Source organism: Protopterus annectens, chromosome 8.part0, assembly GCF_019279795.1.
Source record: "Protopterus annectens isolate FY-2018-M chromosome 8.part0, PAN1.0, whole genome shotgun sequence".
Taxonomy (NCBI): Eukaryota; Metazoa; Chordata; order Ceratodontiformes; family Protopteridae; genus Protopterus; species Protopterus annectens.
Window position 1 is genome coordinate 1445543609 of NC_056741.1, and position 15378 is coordinate 1445558986.

General features: G+C 38.9%; 1 protein-coding gene across 1 annotated transcript in view; it reads left to right on the top strand.

Moving 5' to 3' along the window:
• The first annotated feature begins 318 nt into the window (after nucleotides 1-318).
• PDZD3 (PDZ domain containing 3) overlaps nucleotides 319-15378 on the top strand; it is a 316510-nt gene continuing 301450 nt past the window's right edge. The window contains exon 1 of the mRNA XM_044079455.1: nucleotides 319-428. Coding sequence (XP_043935390.1) covers nucleotides 413-428 — 16 coding nt within the window. The 5' untranslated portion in view covers nucleotides 319-412. The remainder of the gene's footprint in view (nucleotides 429-15378) is intronic.

A 15378-nucleotide genomic window follows, 5' to 3' on the forward strand; every position in this document is an offset into this window, starting at 1 on the left:
TGTACCCTTAACTTTCTATGATTTTGTGGGGTTCCATTATCTGTAATGTATCATCGCTGAGTGATATCCTGTTCTTTTCCACCCACCACACATCTCTCTCTTAAGAAAGGGGATGAGCCAGTAGCTTATTTATCTATTTGTTAAGCAATAATTTTTAATAACAATCCCTCCAGCAGTGCTTTGAAAATTATAAGAATAGGTTCAGTGAAAAAAAAAAAACTGAGATCCAGGCCACAGTCTTGAGATAAGAGAAGACTTGTCCACGCCTATGCTTAAACATTAAACACACTTCTAGCAACTGTTGACATTAGACTTGGAACCGGTCCTCTGTCTTCCTTCACTTCATAAAGGCATATAGACCACATCTTGCATTGACTTGTTTCTACTTGATAAAACCAGACAGGTTGCAGTCATGAAACAAAAACAAGGTAAGCTGTTTTATTTTAGGAATTTTTTCATATTTTTCTAATTCAAATCTGTAAGAACATTTTCTTGATCAAACAGATTATTTTGTTTTATACTCAGATAAGGAAGTGTTTTCATACTTCACAGCTTTACAGTTTCTATTTTATGGCTTACCTAGAACTTTGGACCATAAGACTGTAGCGCAGTTTACCTTCACATTGCTTCAATGGCTGCCTTGTTTTTCAGAAATGTCTTTTATTTTCATTTGCAGCTGAGTAATAAGGGCGTGTGAAATTAATCTTCCAGCAGTTATTTTTTTGTCTTGTGAACCCACAGGCCAAGTGTTATATGCTTACAGTTTAGGAATTACTTCATAATATCAGCAAAACTACTCTTGTAATGTGATCAAACTAATTAAATTTCACTTCAAGACTTAGAAATCAAAATACCTGCATGAACAGTGGCTAACACAATTTGTAGATTTTTTTCTGATTCAGCCATCGTAGGTCTTTAATCCCTGAATAAATAATTGTTTTAACTGCTTTACACACACACACACACACACACACACACACACACACACACAATATGCATGTGTGTATCTATCTATCTATCTATATATATATATATATATATATATATATATATATATATATATATATATATATATATGAACGTGGGTATGTGTATACATATATGACAGCACAGTGCACAAAGCATTGAAACAAGCAACTCAGATAAAGACAGCAGTTGTAAATCAGAAACAAAAAACACATTTCACAGATTGTACTGACATAAATTTCAAGTGTGGGCTTTATGAAGTCTGTTATTTTGGACAGTATTAGAATTCGTTCTGTAATTTAACTCACAACTAGACATCTATAGCCATGATTGCTAGGGCGTTTAAAAAGAGGTCTAGAGAACAAAACCATGCAGTAACCCCACCCCAGCATTTGTTTTGTAATATACCAGGTGAAATATGTTAACATTAGGCTGTTGTACCACAGCTTGTGATCTGCCTTAGCATAACTCTCAACTGTACAGATTTTTGCCTCATATTTTCAGCATTAAAGGAAAAGGAAGTAATGTCTTTTGAGTGTTTTATTGAAGTTTATCCTAGCATTTCAGAATTGGTGCAATTTCAAGGTCCACAAAATGCAAAGTAGATGTTAATATTGTATTTTTTAACATTTTAGTGCAAAGATCTGAGTGGTATTAGAGAAGCTGAATATTTTCCATGTTATATATAATTCCAAAATTTGTCTTAGATGAAATATAACTATGTTTAGTCTGTATAACAACCATGCTGTTGAAGTTCTGAAGCAATTTCTTACGCTCTGCCTGAAATATTTTTATATGTATCCCACTTTTATAATCCACGAGAACACTGGAAAATGACTACTGCTTCATAAGTGACAGAAAAGATACCAGTAGAGGTATCTAGCAGGGTGGCACACAACATGGTGTCTGCTATGTAGCGTGAGAGGGGATTTTGACTGTACAGTGGAAATCAGTGGGAAAGATCTGCAAGTCGGACTTTGACTGAATGAAAACAGGAACAACAAATGGTAACAGAATGTCCCACATGTAGCCATTCCTAGCTGACCACATTCTGAAAAATTAAACTGCATCAAATAGTGTAACTGTGAAACATCAACATCACTCCTTTACTGCAGAACTACCATCTAGTGACATCATACCTCTCAACCTCTTAGAGTGACAAATCTGGAAAAGGCCATAAATAATGTGAAGACAAAGGCCCAAAAATAGGGACACTTTTTAAATACTGCTCTTACAAACTTAGAAAATTGATAGACCAAGAGGTTTTGCATTAGCATGAATTTTCTGAACGATATGAAATCTATAACTAAAATGTCTGCCATTATTTTCTGACTTCAGTCCTCAATGCTTTACCAGTGATTTGCCAGAAAATTACAATTTTATGAGAAACAGGGCAAAACTATGAGGCAAAAATCTGGACAGTTGAGGGATATGAGTGGCATGCTGATATTCTAAATATTCTAGCATTTTTGTATTTGGATATATGACTGCTACTATAGTAATTCATTTGTTTAGGATTACAGGTCTGGAGCAAGTTGGTGTGTTACAGTATGGAGAAAGGATTAGGACTATTACATAGCAGGACACTCAGTCTGACCTCCCCCCACCACACACACACACACACACACACACACACACACACACACACACACACACACACATACATGTGCATACACAGAAACACACAAACTCACACATGCACACACCCATGCACGGTCGGATGCACACAAACACACACACATACAAACATGCCATATACCTCTGAACCACTATGATTTTGACCATGAGATTTAGTCTATCTCCTCCTAAAGTTACTGATTCATACCTGGTTATTTATTATTAAATAAATAAAGTAAGCCTGTACAAAGCTTCCCTATCATTTACTATATAGGGTCTAGTATAGGAAGAACTTGTGTTGTGAACAATAAGAAACTGATCTTCTTTCTGACCTTTTGCTATAATTTTTTAATGAGCAGTGCTCTGACTTATTCGTAGAGTGAGAGGTATGACAAACACACAAACATGGGCACATGCTCAGATAGCTACACTGCTGCTGACTTTCTGGCATTAGTTCAAGAATCAGGAACAAATCCAAAATAATCAGTGACAGGACCCAAATCAGGGAGGGACACTTTTTACATTTTGGTAGCTCTGACAGTTGACAGACTAAGAGGGCATGAACTGATACACATTTGCTGAAGTAAACAAAGTTTGGAATTTTAATTATTTGTTGACTGTAATACACCAGCATTTCTCAAGGAATCATCAAGTTCAGGGCAAAATTTAGAGCCAAAATCAGGGACTTCCCTGGAAACCAAGGCCAGTTGAGAGGTATGCTTTCTGGGTTTATTTTCTGTAAACTACGTATGAAACTGGCCAGTGAGCTTGAGATGGTTGTCTTGACACCTTTTACAATAACCAATGTATCTCTTTTCATATGCTCTTTCCCTGTTTATCTTATCACATAGAAAATGACTGGCCATTTTTTCGAGAAAATAGCTATAACTTTTTAACCCATAATATATTTACATGCAGCAGCATATATTGTGCAAGCTAGAAAATTTCTGTGACACTCAGACTTAACGTTTTCTTAATTTGTAATAGTGGAAGAAGTGTTTTGATGTACTTTGCTGTATGTCAACTGTCTAAGAAACTATCCTTCCATTTCTGACAGTTTATTTTCATGTCCTAACTAGCCTTGTACCACAAATCACTTAATGCAAGTTGGACAAGTATTGATGTACAAAATATTGGTTGTAACTTTGGGCTTTTGAACACTGTATAATTGCAGTAAGTCTCTGCTAAATAAAGGTCTATAAACCTTGTAACAGTTCAGAAGCACAGCAGGGGGCCTGGCTATTGTATTTAATAACAGTAACATTTGATTACTTCTATTTTGCCAATGATTAACCTGCTGCTCAGTTTACCAAATGACAAGCTATTGTGCAACACAGTACTTACAAAATGTTAATTTTATTTATATAGTTACTTTGCATTCACCAAATAATTGTGGAGAACAGCTGGGTACTTCAATTCAGTCATAACCACAGAGCCTTCTATCTTTATCAGGGACAATAATTAGACAAAGCAGAGCCACTACAAAATGTAGCAAAGTCCCGGATCTACACAAGAATAAAAGCTGAAGCTGTAATGTAGGGAAGAAACTCTCACTGCTGGCTCTGATGTTGCATCTTCATGGATATGTATAAACTATATTAACACCACTGTACAGAATAGCTTTCTTATTTCCCTTTCAGATAATGTACAGATCCTTTTTCTCTTCTATAAGCTTTTTGCACCCGTAATTGTTCTTAATTCAGTTTGTAAACTTAAATTTGTTGTGTAATTTTTGTGCATTTAATTGTTCTTAAATTATTGTGTAAATTTAATTGTCTCCCTTTGGCTGTAATTCTTGGGCTGTGGATAACATATTGTACTAGAAAAGTACCTCACAGGCCGGTCTGCGCAGAAGTGGCATACCCTCAGTAATTGCCAGGTGAAACGGGCATGTCGTGGTATGGAAAAAATTGCAAGTATTTTTTTCATTTGTTTTTGCGGGGGGGGGGGCACTCCACTCCCCATGTGTGCAGTTTCTGGCCCCCACACCCCATGCAAATTAAATATACCAACTCCTAGATCACACTACCTTGAAGAAAAGGGTAAACTATGAATAGACAATGAATATTCATGCCACCATTGGTATGAATATTACTTTTCTTTCACAGATTGTTGGATGGTGGGCTGGGTTTGGGAGGGACTTGCTAGTGCGCATCCTGCGCGGTACGTTTCTACTGCAAAGTCGTGGATAAATCATTCCAATATAGATGAGTCTCCTACCCCAGTCAAAAAACATATATTCATACATACATATGTTCATAAATAAATATAATAAAATAAACAATAGAGCTATTTGCTGCAGGAGACAGACCAGGGAGCCCAATGATAGGAAAAGTAAAATAACCTCAAGGCCATGGATGAAGCAGTCAGATACCCAGAAGAGCCACAAGGACTCCACTTTAAATTACTGTGAAAGACAAATGTAGCCTAGAATGCAGTAATAAGCATTATCAGAAGATCTGGCAAAGCCCTCCTCATAGCAGTGGAAGTCCTGAGCTATTATGGCATCTACAAGTTAACACATCCTGGCTACAGGTTATAATTCAGTGATGAAAACTAGCAACCCTGTGCACAGTAAAAATTTGGTTAGCAAAGTGGTGGATAACTGAAGAAGACAGCATAAATCAGGCAGTTCAGAAATACCTGCAAAGCAGCTGCATGTATGGCTTTTCAGTGATTTATTTAATTTATTACATCCATGTGCTTTCCAAACCGTTTGTACTGGTGAGAGATTTCTGTATTTAAATGTTTGAAAACCAAATTGCTGAGAAAGTTCAACAGATAACGATAGACAAAAATATAAATATAATTTAAATATTTCAAAGTATTAAAATAAGAGGTAGTACTATAGTAATCAGCACGTGTGCGGTGTGCAGTTGCACAGGATATGGGCACATGCAAACACAGTCCAATTTTGCAGATCTGTGTGAGCCTGCAAAAAGTAACAAGAAAAGGCCTTTGTAAAGGGCTGCATAATGGCATCCTCAAGAAGGAAAGTGTGCAAAAAATGCACTGATGACATGCTATGAAAACCCTGTTACATTATTTGTGATTTAGAATGCTATGTACATAGTCAGTTTTAGGTACCAGTGATACCTATGGTCTCTGATCCTGTGGGGGTGCCCAATCACAGAAAGTTATCTTATTTTGATATTTTGTTACGTTTGTTAAACCAACAAAAGGAAGGACAGTAATCTTGTGTGCTTAATAAACCAGGTGGTAATAATAATAAGTGTCAGGATGAAGAATCCTAGGGACAACAAAAATCAACTCACTGTTACCAAACCCAAAAACTCAGCAGGAGAAACCATATTTTCATGTACCATATCGAAACTTTGGAACAATCTTCCACCCTCTATAACTACTCTACCTTCCAGCAGCCTTTTCAAGACTGCACTAAAATTCTACTTAAATTTGCACTGGCTTTGTCCTTGCTCTAATCCAGACTAACACCCCCACCTTACCCTCCCCCCACCTGGACTCTTAACCCAACTATACTACCGCCACTACTAACCACAGTCAGAATTAGCTAGTTGTCTTTACATACTTTAACATCTTGTCTGACAACTTAATTTCTTGTTGTTTATATTAGTAACAATCTTAACTTGCAACATTTACTGTATATACTGTTGATAATATCTTGTTATTGTATTAAAGCCAACAACCTGTAATGTTGTTTACTATTGCTGCAACTTTGTATCTCTATTTATCATGTACATGATGTGGAGCTTTTCTCCTCGGGCATCCACTGAAAAAGGACCTGTGTCCAGTTGGAATTTCCCGGTAAACAAATGTAAATAAATAAATAAATAATAAGATTGGCACCACTTCTTTAAAGTTCAAAGATATCTCTGATTATAGGGAGGTGTTGAGCCATGCAGCAAACTTCATAATTTTATGAAATGTTTTACTACTGACATAATACTCTTGACTTAGTTTTAGTGGAGCAGGATTTAACTAACATCATGGCTGGCATTAGGCACCCATGATACCCATAGAAGACCCCCTGATCATCCTTGACTTTCTGGAAGCCACACAAACGTTGCAGCGGACTGAAAGAAAATGAAGATATAAAAAAATCATTCATTCTCAGATTACGTGCTTTATCCTAGAGGGTTGTGATACGACCCTGTTAGGATATAACGAGGTAAGTGCTAACGACTGACAGCCCCAAGTGACTTATCTCAGTCTTAGTTGGGATTTTAAGAAAGCAAATGCTCCTGTTTTTCAAAGATGTTTTTCTCTTTCAGGGAGTTTTATAGATACTGGCAGGGAACCAGATACTTTTACTGTCTCTTTTGCTCAAAATGTCTGAGGAAAACCAAAAAATAACTGAGGAATAAATGTTCAAAATCAGGAACATGTTTTAAATATTACTCCAATTCTCTTAAAGGAGAACAGAATAACACATTTTGCATCAACATGCTTTTTCTCAGTGATAAGAAGTATAAACCTCTAATGTCTGTCATTACTGACTGTATTACCACTAAATCAAAACTGTTACAAGACACAGAACAAAAGTATGTGGGAAAATCAGGGGCGTTCTGCAAAATTAGGGACAGTGACAAGTATACATTACTCCTCAAAAAGGTGAATAAAAGTGACTTACCCACTACTGCTGTTTGATTACTAAATAACAGTCACTGATCTGGAACAGAACTAGTGTTGTACAATGTACTGACATGATCAGCATTGCCATTATACTTGTGTGTGTGCTGGGGGTGGTTGCATGGTATTTAAGAGTAACAAATTGGCCATAATTTCTTGTGCTTACCACCACAAACATAGAACTTGCACATGCCGTGTCTGGCAGAAGCAGGATATGTGTGAAAGCAATTGCTCATTGCCACAGAGGCACAGTGAGGAGCATTCATATTTCACAGTGCATTGCATTTTTGCCTGTACCTTTTTCTGTGTAGAGTCTGTATGCCTTCCCTACCTCTGTATGGGTTTATCTACCTGCTCTGGTTTCCACAAGCTGTAGGTAAATTGGCATTCCTCCAGTTTCATTGAAGGTAGGGAAGCATCATGTTTGTTTGTTTGCTTGTTTGTGCAACTTGTGATTGACCTGCCTTGTCAGAGACAGTGTCAGTGTGTGTTTGTGTGTGTCTGTTTGTTTGTGAACACAAACAATATGCCCATCACACATATAACTCATCAAGGTAGCAGTACATAAACAGGTGGCTGCCTTTTGAAGGTGGTGGCAAAAGAAGGCATGGTTATGTATATGGATGACAGCAGTCACTTGAAATAAATGGCTGTGGACATTTGTGTCTTTTCTTTCAACCTAGTCTTAACACCAGAGGGATGCACAGATAGTGACTATCTTTTTTCAAGGAGGGTGGGAAATCAAGCAGTATTCTGTGCTGTCTTGGCCATTTGGGGTGTCCTGAAAAGATACAAGGAAAAATAAAGTTGAACAATGACACAATTCCTTTCTTCAGTCATAATTTTGTTAAAGCCATTAGCTATGAAAACAGGCACTCAGCAGATAAAAATGTTGTTTAAAAAAACTCTAAAATGCACTTTGGAGTCTCTAGAAAGTTATAGCTTCTGGAAAAAAGCTGAAGAGTAAGGCGAGGGACAATCACAAGGCCTTCTTCACATACATCCGCACTCTCAAAGGTAACTCCAAAATCTACTTTGAATTGGTGGTCAAGAATACCATATACACAAATGCCATAGATAGAGCCAACATGCTGGCAGAAAAGTTCAGTGAAAACTTAACCCCCCCCATCCCCCCATCAGGAAACCAGGACATCCCCAGCACCTGTCCCCCCTCCCTTCATCACCAGGAAGCAGGTTATTAATGCCCTCTCAAAGGCAGAAAACAGAGCCTCCTTGGGACCCAACAACATCTCTGGCTGTGTCCTACATGAACTCAGGCAAGAGCTCTCAGCACCACTAGGTACTCTATTCAACCAAAGCCTATGCACCGGCTTTGTCCCAACAGAATGGAGGACAGCCACTGCCATCCCTCTGCACAAAGGTGGAGCATCCACTGACCCAGGCAATTGTAGGAGAATCAGCCTAGCTAGCCTGATCTGTAAGGCCATGGAATGCGTTATCATGGACCTTATAAACAAGGACATTGGCAACCTCCAAACACTTGATCCCACACTGTTTATATATATTAGACACATCAATAATAATAATGGTATTATATATATATTTATACAAAAATAAGTAGTTTTTTAGTAAAATTTATTAATGGATTATTTGGATACTTTATATGAAGTTTTTAAGTATAATAATGTATAAATAAGTAAGTATATGTTTATACAAGTAGGAATGTATGGTTTGGTTGTGTATTTAAACAAGATGATTTTTTAACAAAATGCCATTTCCTTTTTAAGAAATTTATGGCGGGAAATTAGGCTATTAATTAAATGATTATTGAATAATCAACACTGTATAAAATGAGTGGGTTATAATGACAGTATGTATTCTGAAGAAGTTCGAAAGGACGAAACCTAGGTCAATAAAGCAGTTTTCGTTACACAGTTCGTGTGGTGGCTTTCTGTACTTGGTTGGTAACTACAAGTTTGTTTGGAGCCTGTTTTTGTCTCCTCATTGGCATTGGACTTATCTCACCTTGCTTTCAACAACTTGATCCCACACAGTTTGGTTTTGTCAAAGGAAGATCATGCTTGTTAAACTTGGTTGCCTTCTTCGAAACAGTCACCAAAGCCATGGATGAGGAAAAAACAGTGAATACCACCTACCTTGACCTAGCCAAAGCCTTTGACACTATTCCCCATTTGGGTATAATAGATAAACTCTACCAGCATCAACCCATATGTTACCAGATGGGTAGCTAAATGGCTCACTGATAGAACCCAGTCAGCCAAAATAGGGGAAGCCACTTCTAGTACCAGACCTGTAGCAAGTGGCATACCCCAAGGATTGGTCTTGGAGCCTCTACTGTTTGGGATATACTTTTCTGAGTTGCAAGCCAAAATCAGTGGTCTGTGGCTGACCAAGTTTGCAGATGACTGCAAGTTGGGCACTGTCATAAATTCCCCTAGTGATGTGAACATCCTCCAAGAGGGCCTTAACCAAACTAATGACTGGTGCCAGAAGCATGGCCTCAGACTAAATGCCAAGAAATGTATCATTATCCCCTTTGGGGAAAATGGCATCCCCACTAATTATCACATTAATAACAATGTACTAAGAACGCAATCAGTCGTGATTGACTTGGGCACCCACATTGATAGCAACATGACTTTTGTCCACCATGTTGGCTCCATTGTATGGAAGGTTTTCTACATGGCCCACCTCATAAATAAGGGTATTTCATCCAGGAAGAAGGAAGCCATAAAATTCCTGTACTCCTCCCTTATCAGACCCATCATCGAGTACAATGCCCCCTTCAGCATATACATTACCAAGCACATGCAGCAGTTGGAGAGACCACATAGGTTCCTGACCAGGAAAATCCAGGGTCTCAAACACCTATCCTATACAAATAGACTAAAAGCCCTGTCCCTCTACTCGGTCTCATACAGACTGCTTAGAGGTGACCTGTGTCTGGCATACAAGGCCATCTCAGATTCAGCCTTGATGGAGTTGCTGCATATCCGTAAGTCAAACTCTATTCGCAGAACCCACATGCAAGGTCTCAACCCAGTCTGTGACATTAATAGAACTTGTTGGCGGGATGGATTTGTGTCTCAACGACTCCCCCATCTATAGAATAGATTTCTTCTCCATGTCAAGCAGAGTACCTCACTAGCCCTCTTTAAGAGGAACCTGGACAACTGGATGAGAAACAGAAAATATACCCCTGGGATCCCACCTATGTCCCTGCTGGACAGGGAAAACAGGTGCTGACTTTGTGGGAACATGGGTAAAATTCTTGGCTAGGCTTATAAGGGCCTTTGGGCCAATAGCCCAGTATCATTCTATGAACCTATGAAATATGAGAAAATAAGAGAAAAAAAGAATCTACATAATATGGGAAGCCCAGGGTGGAGGAACAAACAGTGGGGAGCACTGGAGGATGTGTGTGTGTGTGGGGGGGGAGGGGTGACACAGTAGGTACTGGGAAGTGTCATAAAGCCCTTCTGCTAGGGCACTATTTTACCTAAGACTGGCCCTATACATATGGTTGTTGTAATGTAACATCATTTTAAATAAATGTGTTACTGTGAATATCCCTCTGTGAGATGGACCAACATGTTAGCAAGAACTAGAGTAGCAACAACAGTGTGATACTATGACTGGAACTGTCCATGGCCCACCCCAACTTTACACTTCCTTGAGACTACCAAAATGTTAACACCAGCTCTGGGTACATAAGTGGACATTGAGAAGATATCTTACAAAAGATTAAGCATCACTGATTCAACATACTTTGCAGTCTGTGAAGATGTTCAACTTAGCAGCAAGCCTGGTGATAAACCATTTTGAGACAATTATTGCAGAGACAGAACAACCAAATCCATCTTGCAGCACTCATCAACATTCTAGATATTACCAGAAACATATTACCACACCTCCAATTTTGCAAATCAGGAGGTTCTTAACCAGTTTTGAATGGGCAAGGACATGATAGGCACTTTAGTGAAGTTGTATGACCCACAAACTGGCACTAAAATAATGTGTGGCCTGCCTATCCCTGTGGATACCATGGTATGTGTAGCTCTCACTGTACTTCCCAAAAGAACCTTCAAAAGACAGTCTGGGGATACTTTAGTTATTTCCCAGGCTTTGATCTCCAGGATACTGCAGTAGTTTCTTGAAGTGCTTCTAACCCAGTGGATGAGAATATTAATTTTCCACAGGCACCACAGGACAGAGTTACCACCATGTGTGCCTTTTAGGATCTGGCACACCTTCCTGAGGTAGTTGGTGCAACAGATTGTACCCATGTGGCTATTAGGATGCCATCAGTTCCAAAGAGAAAGGCATGTAACAGAAAAGGCTACCATTCTGTTATCTGCCAGCTAGTGTGTGATGCACGTGAGTGTATCACCAATGTATCAGCCCAGCATCTTGAGAGTTCCCATGATTTCCCACATCTGACACACAAGCTCAGTCTACTGCCTTTTACCACATGGGCACGTAGTAGCTAAATGCACCAGAAGTCCCCAAACACCCCCACAGAACATTGTATAAGAGTGAGAAAGATTTGAGGCATAGCCACCCTGCCTACATGCCTTCCCTTTCCCTCATGTTTTTCAAGTGATGCAGGTTACACTCTTGAACTCTTGACTTATCTACCACTAGTGAACCCACAGGGAAATGCTGACTTATGTTACAACTCCACCTGCAGACCCATATAATCACTCAGCAAGTGTTTGGCCTATTTTTGTTGCTTCAATGAGTCTAGGTGAAGCATTGCAAAATGGTCTAGCAGTAGCAAAGTTAAAGCAGGACAGGAGGCAACTGTCTTGGGTGCAAAATGTTGGGTGGTGCAATCAGCAGAAACAGATCTTTTTAATGCAATACTGGCTTTTAAAAGCCGGTAATGCATTTGCAATAAGACCTGAACACTGTAGTGCTCCATATGTGGTCTAAACAGTAGCAAGCAGTTTGCTACATTCAAAAGAAATAAAGATTTTTTTTTAACTAAATCCTGAATGCTGTAACACTCCATGCAGCAGGGTATAAACTGTAGCAACTGTTTATTACATATGTAGCAGGCAGTTTGCTATAGTTTAAAAAGAAGAATTTTTTTTTTATTTAAACTTAATCATGAAGGCTGTAGCGCTCCATACTGACAGGGTATGGTGAAGAAGGGTTGTGGGCAAGAATACAGAAACAGGAACCAAATGGCTGGACCGAGGGAAGGGGGCATGTTGTAAATCTGGCCACCTGGTTTGTATGCCTGTAGAAGTAATGTCCATTTTTTTTTTTGTTGCTGCTCTTGAATACAAGAGCATTGTGGGGTATTGATTGCTTATCGACTGGCTTATTACAGTAAATTAAGTTGTTTTTTTTTTCTCTTCACTTGAAGAGCTGAAGGGGTGGGGCACTGGTTCATAGTACTGCTGAACCAGCTACTCTTCTGTGACCCAGCCTGCGTAATGTTCCCTGAATGTTAAAAAAGGTACAATACGAGACAGCATCAACATGGTCCATCAGTACCACCACTGACTCCAGTAGGACCTGCCAAAGGTCATGCACCTCCTTCTCACACAACATATGGGTACTAGCAGCAATGAGGAGAATGATGACAGCCAGCTGACAGCAACTGCATAGCACCCTCTCAAACAGGCTTTTGCATGGTACACAATAATGCAGGTGAATTTTCAGCATCTAATTCACAACTGTGACCCCTGACAAATGCTACATAACTACAAAGATAAATGTGGTGTATGCAGTGTGAACTGAAGGTCATACTGTTCAGTGCATGGCCCACTCACACTATGCATCAGATATTCCCACACACCATACAGAATGTACAGTCAACAGGGTTACAATTGTCATCGTTTGTACAGCTGACATTGGATAGAGTCACATAGTACTAAGTTTACCAACTGGGAGGGATGGGCTGAGCTGCAGCATATATGGTATGACAGGACATGGTTGAGCACATGCAGTGTACTTTACATGCAGAAGCACCTTCAGCATGCTTATGAAGAGGTACTGTGTTGCATAATTTCTTTTTTTTTTCTTCTTTTTTTTTGTCCTCTCCATGAGTAAGTATTGTTTTTTTCTCTCCATAATAAGATGTCATTTTATTTTTTTGTCCTCTCCATAAATTAAGTTTTTTTGTTATATACATACATATATATATATATATATATATATATATATATATATATATATATATATATATACACATAGAGAGAGGGAGAGGGAGATGTTAATGTGTGTGTGAGACAGGATGTATATATATATATATATATATATATATATATATATATATATATATATATATATATATATATATATATATGTATATAATATGGTACCTGTCAAATCTTCGAACGCTCAAAATTTCGAACGTTACATGGTCTAGACCAAACGTTCGAAATTTTGAGTGCTCGAAGATAGACTTTCAATGGCACCGTACGGTGCAGATAGGGAGAATTTCCCTTTTCTGCACTGAAGTGCGGTCTTAGATTTGGTATATTTAAGTAGGGGTGTGTGTGTGTGGGGGGTGCAACCCCCCTGCCTACACTTTTAAAGTGTTTTTTTCTGTGTTTTCTTTTTTTTTTTTTTTTATGTTGGAACATCCAAATGTCGAACATTTGGTCTCGACCATGTAATGTTTGACATTTTGGATGTTCGAACATTTAACATAGACCCTGTACATATATATATATATATATATATATATATATATATATATATATGTATATATGGTTCTACCTCACTTAAATGACACGCCGGAACATTGACATGGAAATCGCGAGCCCCAGAAGATCGACAGCTGAGAAGACCGACGCGACGGGACCCAGAAGATCGACAGTGCAGAAGACCGACCCGACGGATGAAAGCACCGACGCCAAGGATGCCGACATGGGAAAAGGCTGTGTAAGTATGCGGTAGTGACGGACGTTAGGGTGCGAGTAAGGTAAGTGTGGATATTGACGGTCTGTGGGGATAGGGGTGGGTTAAGTGAGTTAGGGTTAGGGAGCGGGTCAGGTAAGTGTGCGGTAGTGATTGTGTTTGGGTTAGCGGATAAGTGAGTTAGGGTTAGGGAGCGGTCAGGTAAGTGTGCGGTAGTGATTGTGTTTGGGTTAGCGGATAAGTGAGTTAGGGTTAGGAGCCGGGCCAGGTAAGTGTGCGGTAGTGACGGACCTTAGGGTTAGGGTTTGGGTTAGGGTTGTAGGTAGTTGTGTATGTGAGGTTTAGTGTGGGTTTGTAGGGATTTTGGTGTGCTTGTGTTGTGTATGTGGTTTTTGGACGGGGAATGTGTTTTGTTTGTTGATTGTGGTGTGTGAAGTGTATGAGGTTTCGTGTTTGTGTACCGTCGGTTATTTTGTTGTCGGGCATGTGGGATTTCGTGTTTTTGTACTGTCGGTTATGTGGTTTCGGTGATTGCGTTGTCGGTGTTTTGGTGTTTCGTTTATGTGAGGTAGAACCGAATATATATATTTATATATATATATATATATATATATATATATATATATATATATATATATATATATATATATACAGAGAGAGAGAGAGAGATACATAGATATAGATTATTTATTTTATTTATTACATTTTGTTGGCCGGGAATGACAGACTGGGCCAGAGGCCCATTTTCAGCAGAGGCCCAGGGAGAAAAGCTCTACAGAAAGTAAAATACAAGTAGATTTTAGATACATAGATTATCACAAAACAGAATGCATTTTTACAATATCAAAACAAACATCACAAAAATAGAATGCATTTTTACAATATCAAAAAAACATTAGATATCAATAAGAAACATTACACAAGTATTGTGTGTTTTCTGGTGGAGATCCAAGGGGAAGATCTACCTTGATGAACAAACACAACCAGATGGTGGGAGCCGAAAACCTGCTAATAGAAACAGCTCTGTAGGGAATAAACTAGAAGCTGAAGTAAAGCATCAGTCACAAGTTGAGAGAGCTAATAGCAAAGGGGGTAGAGGAAGTAGAACTAAATTACAAAAGAAGCAGGAGGAGAGACTGTTTGGAGAGTAGCTAACAAGAGAGGAGAGGGGGTTTAAGCAGGGGAGTGACAGGAGCATAGCCAGTGGCTGCTAAGGTGGTGTTTTAGTAGTGTTTTGAATTGATCATATGAGGGTATGTTCCTTAGGGTTTCTGGGAGGGAGTTCCAGAGTTTGGCTATATTGTGGGAATAGAGGGAGTCGCCATGTTG